Raw genomic sequence first — 17,545 nt, forward strand, 5'->3', positions numbered from 1 at the left:
CAGGTCAGTAAACTCGTAACTTATTGAATAGTTAGAATAGCTCTGTTGTTAAACAAACACTTCAATGCGTATAATGTTTCCTTTTTTTATAATGCATGTTATACTGCAATTAATAAAATCTGATACACATACCCAAGTTAGATACACCTTCATCACGAGTATATAGACAGAAAAATAAGATTTAACTTTTAACGTATACTGCGAGAGTAAAAATAACATTATGTTATGTCTTCAATTACTAAAAATCTTCTATTAAGAACTATTACCTGACAAGTAACAAGTTTTCACTTTTTTCTAGTCTTCATTACCTTTTATTCTTGATCACACTAGTATCCAGGTTTTCTTACAGAATGTTAATTATTTGCATTAAAAGTACTTTTTTCTCAGTTTTATAGTTATTAACATATTTGTTCCACACTTGTTTCCTCCTCTTATTGCTAACCATTCTTTTACACACATACTTTGATCTTCTCAGTGTGAGCCAGCTGCTAAACTACAGAACATTGCATTAGAAAAGCTTTCACTATTCTCCTATAAAATCATATAACAGTTCATAACTGTTTAAGAAAAAGATAATAGTTAGTTGCATTAGTATTAAACCTAAAATTGTACAAAGACTATGTCAAAATGGTAATTATTTTACCTTGCCTACATCAGAATTATAATTTCTTACTTTGCCTGCATTAGAATGTTACTTATCTTGCAGTGACACGAAGAAAATGATTATTCTTATTTTGACTACATCACAATGATAATTCTCTTTTTCCAACTTCATCAGATTAGCAAGTTTCTTACCCTGACTTTAATCATCTTGGTATTATCTTACCTTGACTACATCACGTTGGTAATTCCCTTATCTTGCCATCATAAGAATGGTAATTATCTTGTTGCGACTCCATAAGAGTGGTAGTTATTTTACCTTGGTTCCATCACATTGAAAATTTTCTTACCTTGACAACTCATTTTTCTCTTTATGCTGCTTTCCTAAGTTACGGATTTCATCTCTTGTCTGAGCTTCTAGCTTTTTCATTAGTTCACTCACTTCCCTGTTGAGAAAAGTTGTATTAAAATTGTACATATTTTAAAACTCAAAAGAGTTAGCATTTTACCATTGTGGTAAAGAGGTTGATACTAAAGTACACTAAAAATGCTTTACCTAAATGAAAATTAGATGTTTTGTTATACGTAGGCTATCAAGAGAAGTGTAGGGTTATTATACAGTTAAATTTTCCAAGGTATTAATAAAAGAACATTGTCTATTATTTGTAAAATGAATATTACTGGTTGAAAATGTAATGATGAACAGGTAGGTAATCCAACAGCTTTCTCTTGTTGTTTAGCTTTATTTCAAAAATGAATATTCCATCATTGTTGCCAAAAAGCATTACAATGAGAGCTTGGTGTTAAAGTTACTCCTTCTGAAAATCATATCAATAGAAATTACGATTTCAAAAATATGTAGTCACCTGTCATAAGCTCAAGCAACAATGACAGTGTTCTGTGAAGTGTTCCCAGAGAGGGTAATTTCTTATAATAAACATAAATTTGTCTCCATGATCCCCAGAATCATCAGCAATAGACTTCCTTTTGTGGAGTTACTTAAAAGACAGAGTGTATACCAACAAGCCACAGACATTACAGGATTTGAACAATAACATAAACATAGTAATTAATGTCCTTATGCATCAAACTTTGACCTTTGCATGGAAGGTGTCATCCTTAGAACATGCCAGTGTGTAGTGAATGGTGAACACTACTGTACATTTTTCCTAAATTAATGGTAAAAAAAAAAAGAGCTTTTGCTTCATAAATAATAAACACAAATTATACCAACAAATGTTGTTGATTATTACAGTTTTAAATCTCTTTACTTATCTTGATGGACACTGTATTAGGTGACATTTAAGCATCCAAACAAAGATTTATTATAATTAAAACATATAATGGAAGAATTAATATATTTGTATAAAACAAATGTTAGAAAAGTGCACTGGTCACTAGACTGTAATCCAACCAACTGATTGGGAAAATACTGCAATAGTGTGAAGATCATAGCCATGTTCCCAGAATAGTTTTTGTCTCATTAAATAAATTAGGTCAAACTACAAGTTGTTTCCACACTATTAAATTCATTTCATATTGATAAACACAAATTAAACTCTCATATATAAAAAACATTTTGTTATATCCAGTGTTGAAGTAACATTGTAGTCACTCTTATCTGTGTCACAATTTGTATCACTAACAGTTTTAAAAAGGGCATTTCAAGAATTTTTTTAACTATGTATACTGTTTTAAAGCAATAAAAGTTGATAAGTTAAAAATATCAGATCAATATTGAAGTTAGCTATTCTATGCTTTCTATTACAGATGAATTGTGTAACAAATTCATTTTTAACAAATTTTAAATGTACCATTTAACCTTCAAGGGTTGAAATGGACAAGTGACAGTAATATATGACTATGACAACTTCACAATTTGAAATTCCTATCAAGGAAAATAAAATTCACATAATTTTACATACACTGTTTTCAGCAACATTAAATCAGATACAGAAAATTGCTTACCTATCATGTAAAGTTTGAAGATACTGCAACTGTGAGTTCTGAGACATATTCATGGCTTTCTCTATAGCATTATAAAGCTGTAAGACAAATTCATAAGATATTTTATTCCTTTAACACTGTTAACCTATAACAATAACAAAACCTGAAAAGGTGTGTGTGTATACACACACACACTCAACTAGTTGTCATCATTGTGAGTGAGAAGACATCAACACCAGTTTAAAATGTTTACGTTTGGTACCTCAGTCTTCATTTGTGTGTGCCTGAAGTGCTCCTACTCAAAAGTTTGTTTCAAATCAACAGTAATCTCATATTCAGTATTTTTTTATGTATTTCAAAATTTTGAGTAAAGTTATAAGGTTCTATGAACATATCTGTTCCTAATTTCGAACTAATAAACTAGAAGGAAGATGGATAGTAAGCAGCACTAACAACCAACTGAAAGTAGGATTTGTATGTCACTCTTATATCATGCCCATAGCTCCAAACAGTGAAGTGTATTTTTGTGGATATGGATTGTGAACCTTGAATCCTAAGATTTGCAGCCCAAGCATATTAACCTCTTGGCCAAGCTCAACCCCTGATATTTAGAAGTTTGTTTAAAACAAAAGAGGTTTAAGTCCATAATTATCAATATAATTACACAACAACATTTTCAAATCACTTGCATAAATATAAATTTAACAAACCATTTGTTAACCTCCAGTTAACAAGCACTGTCCCTAGGCCGACTCTAAAAATACTTAAATAGTGTAGACACTGTAGTAAACAGTGTAGGTAACCAATAATGTTTATCGACCCACCTCTTATAGGGTATTCGAAAGATGATTAAGTTGCTACAAACCAATACTACTCATTAATTACTCAAATGTCAATGTTACAAATTCGGCCAGTAGAGCAAATCAAACTAACAAAACGTAACATTACAATTTGAGACTCCCTCCAACTAGAAGATTTGTTGCCAACTCCCTCTTTTTTTTATATATATATATATATATATATATATATATACAGAATTTACAGTGTATTATATAAGTTACCACCTTGGTAACAAACTTTTCTTTTTACAATAATTATAACAATAATAATACTTTTGTTTTACAACTTACAAGATTGTTACATACTTAGTAACAAACACAGAACAAATAAATCAAACAAATTTCATCATTTTCTTTTTACAATAATTTTAATAATACTATTTTTTATAATCTACAAGATTGTTACATACTTAATAACAAACATAAAATAAATAAATCAAACAAATTTCAACATTACTTTTCCAATATATCAGTAATTATACAATTAATACCATTTACTGCTCCCGCATTTAATAACAAATTCTTAAATTCCCAATTTAAATCATTTTTAGGAAAATATTTCTCTTATATATTCATAATTTTTACAATATAAAATTATGTGATCTTGCGTTCCTATCTCTCCACAGGGACAGAAATTAGATTTTCCATAAAATCTTGATTGATATTCTGAAAAAATCCCATGATTTGTTAAAATTTGATTTATATAAAAATCTCCTTTACATCTTTTAAAATTTACTTTATTAAAATATTTATAGGTGAATCTACCAACAAAAGCATCATCCCATCTTTGTTGCCAGTTACTTAATAGTTCTTCATTTAATTTTGTTTTAATTTGTTTTTCACTATAACCAAACTTAGCATTAATTTCCATTCTCTCTGTGGCTTCCTTAGCTTTAAGATCTACTATTTCATTATAATTGATCCCGCTGTGGGCTTTGACCCAAATAAAGGTAATACTAAGTTTGTTATAAATAACATGTTCTTTAATTCTATTAACTAAATAATTATTATTTTTACTTGATTTAAGTGCCATTAATGATGACCTTGCATCAGAATATATCACTGCTTCATAAATGTTATTATTAACCATAAAATCAAGTCTTAAATATTGCAAACAATTCAGCCATAAATACTGTTGTATTATCATTTAATCTAAACAGACTTTCCTTAATTTCATCATTATAAACATATATATAAGAACATCCAACTTTATTATTAATTTTTGAGTCGTCTGTATAAAATTTATTACTAAATTGTTTTAAATCTTCATCATAACACCAGTTAAAACTATGGTTGCTCCAAGGAGCAAAATTTAGCTACGTCAGAACTTCAATATTTTCTACTTCAGTTACTTCCTCTTCTATTTTGATATTTTGATTAAGAAAAAACAATTTATATAGATTAACACCAACTTCTTGTTTTATATCTAAAGGTGGAATACCCATTTATGTGTTAAGTGTTAAACTAGCTACAGTTTTTGCAATTGGTAATATTGCTATTCATTAAGTTTGCAAGATTTTACTTTTAATTCTTTATGTATTTTCAAACCAAATTTCATATCCATATGTTATCATTTTTTCTATACTTAATATGTAAATATCTTTCATAACTTTTGGTTTTGGTGGCTCTTGAAATCCTCTTTAATTTTTAAATGACATTAACTATTTTACTTTTAACAAAATTTAGATGTGATAACCAGTTTAATTTCATGTCAATTATAATCTAGGTATTTCAACTCTTTAGTAAATTTAATTCTTTTATTGCTAATAGTAATTATAGGTATATGTCCAATATTTTTACCTTTATAAACTAAAATTTGATTTATCTATATTTAGTTCTAATTTATTTTCTAAAATCCAGTTGTTAACCTTATTTAATATATCCTCAGACAAAGATGTAAATTGGTAAGAAGCTTTTGCTCTCATTAATACAATGGTGTCATTAGCAAATGCTTGTACATTTGCATTGTTTGTACTCTTTAATTTTAACATCCCATCAATATATAGATTCCACAGTATAAGACCAAAACTAGATCCTTGTGGAATCCCTTTATTATATTTCTTAGTTATACTTTCTATAAAACCTTCTCTATTTTAAATGAAATCAATAATCACTTTTTCAACTTCAAGGATATTTTTAGATTATTCAAATGTTTTATTAAAATCATGTTATCCACCGAGTTAAAAGCGTTTTTAAAATCCAAGGAAATTAATAATGTAATGCACTTACTGTTTATACTTTCATAAATATAATCTTTAACTTTTTGTAATGCATGTATAGTAGACCTCCTACTCCTAAAACCATATTGTACATCATCAATTAATTTATATTTCTCTATAAAATTAGTCAATCTATATTTCAAAATTTTATTGAATATTTTACCCCAAATGGGCAAAAGACATATTGGTCTATAACTGCTCGGGATCATTTTACCTTTTCCTTTTTTATGGATGAGAGTCACCTTAGCCTTTTTCCAAACTAATGGAAAAATACCATTATTATAACAAAAATTTAATATTTTGATAAACCAATTTTTATTAGCAAAATATATTTCTTTTATTATAGACAATTTTAAGTTATCATATCCAGGAGCTTTATTATCCTCCATCTCCCCCATGACTTTATTAATTTCATATTCTGTAATATTATCTTCATTTATATTCACATCAATATCATTATTATTCTGTAATTCATCGCAAAAACCTATTCCAGAGACCACTTGATCATAATTCACCCATGGAAAGTGATAATTAAGAATTTCATTTATAGCTTCATTTATATTTTTGGTAATATTCCCATCTTTATCTTTTATTTCATTAATTTGTAGATATTTCTTCTTTTTAGCCATGATAGTTTTATACGGTATACCAAAAATATTATTAGCAGTAATACTTGTAGTATAATTTCTTAAAGCTTCTTTTTTAGTGAAAATAATTGATCTTTTATATTTTGCTCACTGTTTCTTGTATTCCAATTTATAATACTGTCTTAAATTAACGTCTTTAGTCTTTTAAAATCTTTCCTTGAAGTTCTCACTTTACTCCTGAATATCTTTAGCTTGGTGTTCCACCAATAAGCTTGTTTATATCCAAAATTCTTTATATTATTCTTATTTCTTAAATTATTTAAACAAATTTCTTTAACTTTATTTGTAATTTTTATTAAATAATTTTCAATATTATCTTTGTGGAGTATCTCATCTTTAATCTCATTTATATATTCTCTTATTTCTACTTTCAAATCCAACCAATTAAGTCTCTTTATATTTATAATTTCATTATTAATTTCCATATTAAAATTTGAAAATTTCAATTCTATCATATTATGATCACTATTAGTGATTTGATCTGTAACTTCAAAATGAATATCAAATTCGTTATTATACTTTATCATTGCCAAGTCAATCCAACTTTCCCCTCTAACTGAGGAGAAAGTTGGTATAGAGTCCGAATTATTAAGTAATATAATTTCATTTAAATCCATAAAGTTAGTAACTGAAAACCCCCTATCATCAAGTGGCCTCTGGCCCCAAGCTTCTGGCTTAGCATTGGAATCACCTAAGATTAAAATAATTTCATTATTATACTTCCTGATAAAATTTTGTAACATATCAAGGTCATCAGCAATGTCTCCAGAGGGGGAGCAGTAAATACTATTCACAATCATAACAAAATTTTCAAAAGTAATTCTAATACCAACTAAATTCTTTGTACAACATAATAATTAATGTTTTTATTATTAATGATAATTCCTGCCTTAGGGACATCACAACAAAAAACAATTCTCATACTTTCAGAGAAATGAGTTATATTTTCCTCAAAATAATACAGTTCATTTATGGAAATAATATCCATATTTCTTTCTAGGATATCGTGGTTTAACTGCAGATTGGCTGCTCGGGCCATTGCCAAATTAATATGAGTCACAAAAAGAAAAGAATTTATAACACTAGCCATAATCAGTACGTGAAATTAATCGATCCATTTCTTTAAGATAAATCCTACATTAACGATTCTTACAAGAATGATTCACATCAAATTGTGTATTAAATTTCTTATTATAATTATAACAATTTGTACAAAATAAAGATTTTTCACAATATTTATATTGATGCCCCTCTTGTCCACATTTTAGACAGGTAGTAATATTTTTACAATATTTAGCAAAATGCCCAAGTTTTCCACAATTATAACAAATTGTGGGTCTTACATACTCTTTCCATCCATATCTTTCCCAATTTAGTTTAATTTTATTAACTTCTAAACAATTTTTTATATTTATGCGTTTCAATTGTAACAATATAATTGAAACCTCTAAATGTTTTCAATTTCTTATTAACAATAATTACATCATTTTCTTCAAATATTTCTGAATTTTGTTCCTTAATATTAATACCAAATTCTTGATCACTCATATCATCATCTACATTGTAAATAATAATTTGTGGATGTCTCTTCTTAGGTATTTTTACATCAAAGTTTTCTTCCAAATCTTTTACTTTTAGTAGTGCATCTTTAAGTAAATGAATCTCTTCTTTCTTTTCTACTTCCACAAAGATGCCACCTTTCGCTATAGTTCTTACTGCATTTACACCTATCTCCAATTCTTTGGGTTTAACCAAACTTAGTATTTTTCTTTTAGTTTCCATAGATGTTATACTCTTTTTGGGTATGATGGTGAGTACATTTCTTTTCCTACTTTTACTTCTTTCTCGGCATCTTGTTCTTATCATTTTCCCCTCACTCTGTGGTATTACTTTCATTTTTGTAACTTCTGCAAAAGTTGGCATTCTCTTCTTTTATAATGTCTATATTTTTCTTGAGTTCCAAATTTTCCCCAAGTAAATGAGAAATCACATTCTGTTGCAAAATAACGACTCTCACTATGTCCGTCATTTTCTTTTTTAACGTCTTTAAAGTGTCTTTTTCCAACTTTTCAGTAATCATTGTTTCTACAAATTCATCTTGATTTTTAAGAACCCGTTCTAATAGTTCACTAATATCTGAAAGATTGCTAATCTCATTCTAGAACAGTGTAGGTAAGATTAATCACTCCTTTGTCACTACAGTTATTTATTTCTCAAACCACTTATAATAATATTTCTTGTTAATTCTAACATTTTTGCAACAGTATGATCTTCTTTATTCAGTTTAATAAAATATCAATGACTTTGAATACTGTACATGAAAATTATTTATTTAGTTTGCTTCATTTGCTAGGTATTTCTAGCAGATTTTGACAAGTTCATTCTACAACTAATTTGTCAATATCAATGGAATGTAAAACTTATTCACAGAAGTAACATTTTTATTTCTTATTAAATGCCCTGTTAATTCTTCTTAAGGAAAATTTCACACAATATTTCTTATAATTATGTTTCATTAAAAATTTAAAACATTGTTTATATCTACTGTTTTCTTGTAATAAATAATTCTTAGCTTTTATTTATTGGGCTTTAAAACTGTTTACATTCTTCATTACACTATTCCAAAAAGACACACTGAAAATTAATTTCTCTCACATATATTTAACTTATTTTTAAAGCTACACAATGTTAAACTTTTTATCAGTTGCTGATGGAAGCCAATAACCATTTTTTATAATGTAATATTTTGTTTTAGAATTTAATTTCTATGCCTAATGAAATTATTAGTCTTTTAAACTCACTTTGGCATTTAGTCACTGTATGATAATGTGAAAAAACTATATTTCTAGCCATTCAAAGCCTTGTATGTGATCAAGTATTTTGACAATGACAGTCAATAATAATTTTCAAAGGTATTATTGTTATTACAATGAATTTTTTCAATCATTCTCTGAACACTGATGAACCAAGGTAAAATATATATAAAGTAGCTAAAACAAGACTACTAGTACTTACTGGATCGTGGTATTCGTAACAAACCTCCATCTCAACACGGAACTGATCCTTTGTTAAAAAGATTAAAACTTCTCTATGTTGTCTTTCCACCTCTTTCAACTAGGAAAATAAATTGGTAAATTCATTATAAAGTTAAATTATAAACTTAATGCTTGTTTTCTGTAAAATTCAGTCAGAAATCAGTGTTAAATTTTCACTACTGTCAGATATAAAAGATTGTTTAATGTAGGTTGTAGTTGCAATTGATTTGCGTTTGTAATTTATTGATGTCAAAGCTACGGAGATTTCTAGAAGGCCTAATTGATAAACATAAATAGCTATGACCAGATGAACAAGAATAAATTAAAAATAAAGCCATGTGAAAGAGAAGTTTCATCAGAGAAAAGTTAACGATTATAGAAGTGAATGGCCTAACAGTTAATATGTTAGAATGAAATTAACAGTTTGAAAGAAATAAGAAGAATAAGTTGTCTTGTCAAAGAGTGTTTTAAACTAATTGAACCTGTCTGTGTGGACTTGATGGAAGCAGACAAATACTGGAAGTATGAAAAGCAGATGATCGTTGGACATTAAAGATAAAACTGTTATAATTCACACAATAGCACAACTAAATTATACACAGATACTATTGCAACAAATAGAGAAAAATAGTTTGCCTTGTCAAATGAATTCTACTGAATTGACCTAAGTAGACTTTTAGCAAGAAGAGAACTGTATAGTGTTTAAGATATAACTATAATCTTCAGAGGGTAAAGAAGTTTTAGTTCAACATTAAAAAAAAAAGAGAGAGAAAAAGAGGCAAGTTAAAGTGAAATGTTTGTTCTTTGTTTATTGTCAAATTTATCACCAAGTCATGGACACCTACTGGAGAAGAATCCTTAGCCCATTACACTCATATTTACATTACTATATACTACTAAAAAGCAGTTTCCAGCAACTACTTGGAAAACTGTTATGCCTACCTTAGTCTCATATTGGACAGGGAGTTTCTATAGGGAAAGCAGAATTATATACCTAATTATTTAAACAGAGATTTAAACAACTTTGATTTCATGTCGAACAGAGTTTCTCTAGATGAAACAGGACTATAAACCTAATTACTTAAACACAAGTTAAACCCACTTTGTCTCGTATTGAAAAGAGAATTTCTCCATGTGAAGTAAGACTATAAAACATAATTATTTAAACAAAAGTTATATCTACTTTGTCTCATGTTGAACAAAGCTTTTCTAGGTGAAGCAGGATTATATACCTTTAATAATTTGAACATAAGTTATACCCACCTTAATCTCATGTTGGACAGAGTTTCTCCAAAAGAAAAAACACTATATCTACATAATTATTTGTACAGTTTCACAAGTTACAATAACCTAAACTTAATTTCACGTTGAACAGTTTCCCTAGGTAAAGCAGGGCTATACGTGTAATTATTTATATACAAGTTATACCAACCTTGGTCTCGTGTTGAATTGAGAGTTTCCCCAGGTCAGCTTCACTCTTTTTTTTCATTTTCTGACTTTTTGATGAAAGAAAACATTAGAACATTATCAACACTGATATAGTCTATATTCCAACTTGCTGATAATTATGATAAGAATATTTAACAATGAAGATACCAACAGTTTAAACTGTAGCTCCAACCTAAAGTCATCTAGTTCACTCCAAGATGCAGGGTCTGAACTTTAACAACAATCATTCTTTATTTTCATTGTCAGATGGTATTTCCCTTTAGAGTGCTGTGATTGTACATTCTACCAGTAATGGAGCACTAAAATCGTATTTTTGATTGTTGATCAGTTGTTTGGTTTTGGTGAAAAACAAAATTTTACTTTTACAGTAACTCAGCTTAATAAGTTTTATGCAAGTAGGCCTTCTCAGTATAATTAATACTTTATATGAGGAACACTCTCACAGTGACATTACACAGTTAAGTGTACTAAGTTTAAGGCCAATAGCCTGTGAGAATTTTCAAGTATTGGAAAACAAATGTTTAAAAAAAGTGTACAGTGTAAATATCTACTATATAGCTCTCCCAATTTGTAAACATCTAAAATTATTTTTCCTTTTGAAAATTAGTAAAATTAATATTGGAGAAAAAATGTGTTGATACTTGACATACACTACACTTAACAGATAAACAAATTATGGTCTTTTAAGAATACTCCAGTTATATATATCCCTCTATTCATACTTTCACGTATTAATGAAATAAACCTAACAGGACTTTGTTCTAGTTGAGATGCTGGATAAAATATTTTACTTGTACATGTTTCTAGACAACTATACTGTTTTTCTATAAACTCTCTCTTTCCCTAGAAGCTGCCATCAACACTGTACAACTGCCTTCGAAATACTTACATGTCACATGCACTAGATTTTTTGGTTAGCTTGAACTGAGACATTGTCAACCGGAGTCGTTTCTTTTCTTGATTTGTGGTGATCTTGCTTTCCCTATGTTCTTGAGAGTCTCTCTCTTTCTGTCGACGCTTTGGTGAAAATTACTAAAGTTTAATATCAATAGTCAAATACAACCAGTTTCTCAGGTTGTAAATGTCCTTTATACTATAATAAAAATTGTGCCTTATTCTGAGAAATTGAAAATATTTTCTACAGCTAAAATAAGAAACTTGTATGTTGAAAGTCTAATTTACATATTGTTAGGAGGTTTTTTTCAATAACTTGGTAAAGATAATTCTAAGTCCAGTCCAAATGACAATAACAATTTAGTTTCTTTCTTTCTTAATATTTCTATAGCCTATTTTTCTTTTGCAGTTGTGGGCCTAAGGGTACAAATAAAACATTTCAAGAAGTCCAACACCAGATCACAAATAAACTTACTTATAGAACTACCTTGCTCATTATTAGAGAAACAGAATAGGGGTGATCAAAACACATGATAGTGTGTATTTGGCAAAACAATATGCAGGACATAATGTTATTAACAGGAGTAATAGTTTATCAATTTTTCATTATCTGTAGTTTGAACTGTGATAAACAGACTATGACATTTTCAGTGGATGTATTCTACTGGGACCTTACTTCACCTACTAATTTTCAAGGTAATCCATTAAAAAATACACGAGATATAAATTCTCCAATTTTGATTGAAATGTTTTCCCAATTGTTTTCTTCACATCAAAAGTAAGAATTCTGTATTAGATAAAAAAAACAACTTAACTTTCCAGATTTCTTCAAAGTTCATACACTGATAAATCTTTACAACCTACAATATGGTGTCAAATATGGTCTAAATATAAGTCACATCTTCACTTTTGAGTTTGAGATTGAAGAGAGAAGATGATCCTATGATCAACATTACTTTGTTCCACACCATATCATGAAGTGAAAAGGAGTAAGAAAACTACTAGTTCCAGTCATGACCCAGAACCAAAGCATCAAACTGCAAAGGGCTCCAATACAATAGCACCAGTTTTTCTGCTACATATGGAAACTGGACCTACTCGTAAGCTCTTGACGATCATCTAGCCATGATCCAAAGCTGCTTCTAATAGGCCAAGTTTCATCTTCACCCAACACTACGAGATCCACTAAATCGTCCACCCCAACCAACCAATCTATCAGGTCATTACTAAGCAAGCAACTCAAACCTCTTCTTCAATCAGTCAACAGCCAAAACCTATTCCAGCCATCATCAGGGAAGGAATCCTGGCCAGTTATAGGTGTCCAGAAATAGGCAAAACACTAAGACTTTTCCCCAAGAAAAGCTTCACCAATGTTCAAGACTAGCCAAAAGAAGGTCGTAATTAAAACCAACATCCCAGCCGAGTATACTTAGCACCTCAAGCGCCAGGACCCTTCATTCTTCCAGAACATCATGGTCCAAGGAATAATTAACAGGATAATTCCTACTCTGTCATCATCAGAAGTGTACCACATTACATCACACCAGAGATAGTATTACAAAAACTTCAGTTGGTACAAATATCCATCAACAAAAATGAGAAAATTAAATATGTCTAGACTGGCAAAGATACTCTTCTTGTCTAAGTGTGCCTATTTGATGGAAGCCAAGTCACAGCTGAAGCATTAAAACCTAAACAGCCACCCTATCCCCAGCATTTCCACTGCCAAACATTTATCACACATGAGCTGTTTGTACATCAAGGATAAAGCATGTATGGTGTAGAGAACAGCACTCATGAGTTGATTGCCACAAAGCTACCTGTGTGAACCATGGAGGACCACACATTGCCTCTTACCAACAGCATCCCAAATATCAGTAGGTATTTTACATAGTCCATGCAGCTAACATACTATCCCAAGGAACCTCTACCATTACAAACCAGCAAGTTTATTGCCAGTGTTCCATGAACCAAGGATCACAATCAGACTACAACCACAATCCAGGGAAACTGCAGAGCCTACATCAACAATACCAGATTTTCATCAATATCAAATGTAGAAGACTGTTTCATGTAGGGAGTATTAATTAATATATTTTGGGAGTTAATATTTCATGATTTAATTGATTTTTTTTATAGAGTTAAAAGCAGACAATTATTAGAACTTGTGCTGGTAAGTTATTGAAGAGGGCATTCTAGAATGCCTCAGTGACAAATAAATGATATGTTAAAGTGAGATTAACAGTTTTCTGACATTTTGTCTTGTAAAAGGGTGTTTTAAAACAGATGAACCTGCCTGCATGGACTTTGACAGAAGCATTATTAGTAAGTAGACATAAATATAATAAAGCAAATGAGTATCAGAAGTTCAAAATACAACTGTGGTAACTCACAAGCCAGCAAGATACTTATCTGCTGAAAATAGTAAAAAATAGTTCAGACTGTCAAATGAATTCTAAAGCAATTGAATTAGCCTTTTGACAATAAAAAGAAAAAGTGTATACTATTTATGATACAACTATGATATACATAGTGTAAACACTTTTTATGCATATGTTTAATTTGTTTTGAACATGTTATTTTAAAAGAAATAAAGTGTTTTTCATTACTGTCAAATTTATTGCCAACAAGTCATAGACACACCTATCGTAGGAGAATACTTTGCCCAACACACACCTATATACAGGGTATGGACAAAAAAAAAAAAAGTGTTCTCCCCTCAAAAATATTGTTAATTTGTTATATTTTAAATTAGATAACAAAAAATTACGTTTTTTGAATGCACTTGATGAGATCTGTTCAAACATGATCCCAAATCATAATTTAACACTACCTTTCATATATACCTGAATTTTTCATAACTTTAGTTAAACTTTCTCATAAAAAGTGTTGTGTACTTGCTATAGTTTCTTATATTTTCTTATTCTGATAAGCCTACAAAATGACCAAACAAGTTTCTCTGCAATTGTGTAGTCGTTAAAAAACATTAAAAACTGAGGCAATAGTTGTCAAGATATATACATTTACACTGAAGAAATTTTAAATACTGTCACAAAAACTTTAGAAAATACTGTTCCAACCCAAAAGAAAAATTAAACATTAATAGTTGGCAGTTAGCATTTCAAATTCAAAACCTAGTAAAACAAAGAAGGTTTATTTGTCTTTGAATTTCCCACAAAGCTACATGAGGGCTATCTGCACTAGTCATTCCTAATTTAGGGGTGTAAGGCTAGAGGGAATACGGCTAGTCATCACCACCCACTACCAACTCTTGTACCACCAAACAGGGGGAATGACCGTCGCATTATAACACCCCACGGTTGACAGGGATTCAAGCCCATGACTCTCAGCTTACGGGTAGAGTGCCTTAACCATTTTGCCATGCCGGGCAATCAAAGAAGGGGCTTACGTAGTGAGTTTATACAAAGGACACAAACTTTAAATCCTTAATCAATAACATAAAGGCCTGGCATGGCCAGGTAGTTAAGGAGCTCAATTCATAGTCTGAGGGTCGCGAGTTTGAATACCCGTCACATCAAACATGCTCACCCCTTTCAGCCATGGGGACATTATATGTGGCAGTCAATCCCACTATACGTTGGTAAAAAAGTAGCGCAAGAGATGGCAGAGTATGGTGATAACTAACTGCCTTTCCTCTAGTCTTACACTGCTAAATTAGGGACGGTTAGCGCAGATCGCACTTGTGTGGCTTTGCGCAATATTCAAAAACAAATAACACAAACAACAATATTAAAAATTAATCAAAACGTAATGAAGAAAAAACTGGCAGTGCTTTTGTCAGTCAATAGAAAATAATAAACATCCGACTTTCTTTTTGAAAAGTTCAAAATTATCTGTGACCATAAATTGCTCTATAAAATATAATAATACTGCACCAAATACAGGTGAGGATAACGTAAAACTATTTACTTATTACTTTACAATACTCTTTACCATTCCCAATACTAACACTTTCAATCACGATCACTTCAACAAAGTCAATAATTATGTGCAGAAAAAAAAAAAAAAGCGACATGTCAACTACCAAATTCCCTGTTCAACTCAACTTACTAAACAAACTCACTGATATAAACACCTCAAGACATTTTACTAGAGCTAAAATGAAAATTCACACAAACGGTATCAGAAATATTATCTTAAAATACACATCTGATACACTCGTCACATATATCACAGCCCTTTTTAATCTGTCATTAAAATCAGGATATCTCCAAATAACATGGGAATCCACTGTTAATAGCATCATCCTTAAAGTGGGTAACGATTCCGGTAATATAGTCCAATAAGCTTGTTAAATTGCTTAGGCAAACTAATAAAGAAATTATAACCACACGACTGCTTTTCCATCTCAAATCTAAACAAACTCATTTGTGTGACATACAAAACACGTCATATACAAGTCAAACAATCGATCATTTATTAAGATTAACAGCGTCCATCTCCAAAATTTTTACGCGTAACAAAGCAACAACAGTCTTTGTATTTCTAGATATGAAAAAACGTTTTTGTTGTTATCCGACATAATAACCTTAGATACAAATTTCATACCTACAAATATACCTATTCCATTTATTAGATGTTTTTCAAGCTTCCTACCCGACAAAGTAAAGTAAATAATACAATTTCACCCTCACTCCCACTACAAGCAGGCCTTCTACAAAGTTCAGTTTTAAGCCCATTACTATATATCCAATAAACTCTAGCTTTACAATACGCGGAAGACGTCACCGTATGGAGGAAGTCACGTAACCTACTTCTAGCAGCAACAGAATACAAACTATTCTCAACTACATACCACATTGTGCGTTCTATTTAAACCCACTTAAAAACACAAATCCTTATCTTCTATTGCAGTGAAATGTGGGGGCACCAAATCGGGGAATCGACCTCGTCGAATAAGCCCTTTGAAAAAGAGCATCCGACGGGTAAGAAGGCAGATGGTATCCGTTGCTTTTCGATATTGAACTCCTTGCCTGGCCCCAAATCGTGCCGTTTGAGTTCATGTTTCGTCTCGCCTGCTGTCTGGCCCTTTGGACTATGGGCTCCGGCCTGGCTTACTTCATTGTGCCGCATTTGTCTCGCTCGTCACTTTCATACTGCCCCACCTCACTTCATCACCTCAAACAAGTCAAATCAAAATACAGGTAAACTCCCATGTAAAGGTAAATAATCTTTCACGAGAAGGGACGAAGAGGAACTACGACGTTCCCGAACACCCCTGTTGGGGAAGGAATTCAGACTTCTCTCTCTCAACTGAACCCCTGCCAAGTTAGTTTCGTTTCTATCGCAAGTTAAAGAAAAAAAAAACACAACAGTTTAGTTTAAGCTTTATGACACACAAATCAATGCCACGAAAAAAATAAAATTTCTTGAATTATTAATTAACAGAAAGCTAACTTATAAACACACATATTTTGCAGAAACCATGAACAACGCAAAATAGTGGATCAACTATTTCAAAAATATCAGTGGTTACGCAGAAGGCTAAAACACCAGCAATATAATGTAAATATAAAGAACTTGTATAAGACGAATTCGTGGATACGACTGCCCTGTCGTATGTAGCATACTGGAACATTTATATAAAAAATGAGAATTACCAAACTGTTAAATAAGTAAGTCAACGAAACCAAAACATGCTTTACAAACTTTGTTAATAAATACTACAAGTCCAAAACAAGAATAACATACAAAATTCACCAAAATCACAGAAACAACAGCCTCGTGGAACAAATTTATTTCTGCTTTCAACTAGATTGCTTCACAAAACTCACTTCAATAACCACCTGGTTCTTCCCCTCTTTTTTTTCAGATTACCGACAGGAACGAACAATGAACTACAAACTTATTTGTATGTGTTACATTACAATGTAGATTGTTATAAATAATATGTT

At 30.5% G+C, this 17,545-nt stretch overlaps 1 protein-coding gene across 12 annotated transcripts in view; it reads right to left on the reverse strand.

The window, feature by feature from the left end:
• Positions 1–17,545, reverse strand: part of LOC143230683 (1-phosphatidylinositol 4,5-bisphosphate phosphodiesterase classes I and II-like) — a 151,863-nt gene that overhangs the window by 6,313 nt on the left and 128,005 nt on the right. For 6 of the 12 annotated variants that reach the window (XM_076464656.1, XM_076464654.1, XM_076464659.1 and 3 more), the window contains 5 exons: positions 11,626–11,753; positions 10,720–10,783; positions 9,268–9,366; positions 2,569–2,645; positions 951–1,046 (listed from right to left, as the gene is read on the reverse strand). In XM_076464656.1, coding sequence (XP_076320771.1) covers positions 951–1,046; positions 2,569–2,645; positions 9,268–9,366; positions 10,720–10,783; positions 11,626–11,753 — 464 coding nt within the window. Of the gene's footprint in view, positions 1–950; positions 1,047–2,568; positions 2,646–9,267; positions 9,367–10,719; positions 10,784–11,625; positions 16,933–17,545 lie in introns of those variants that run through there. The other 6 variants (XR_013016595.1, XR_013016594.1, XM_076464662.1 and 3 more) reach the window with 3 other exon arrangements.

Source organism: Tachypleus tridentatus, chromosome 10 (genome assembly GCF_004210375.1).
Source record: "Tachypleus tridentatus isolate NWPU-2018 chromosome 10, ASM421037v1, whole genome shotgun sequence".
Lineage (NCBI taxonomy): Eukaryota > Metazoa > Arthropoda > Merostomata > Xiphosura > Limulidae > Tachypleus > Tachypleus tridentatus.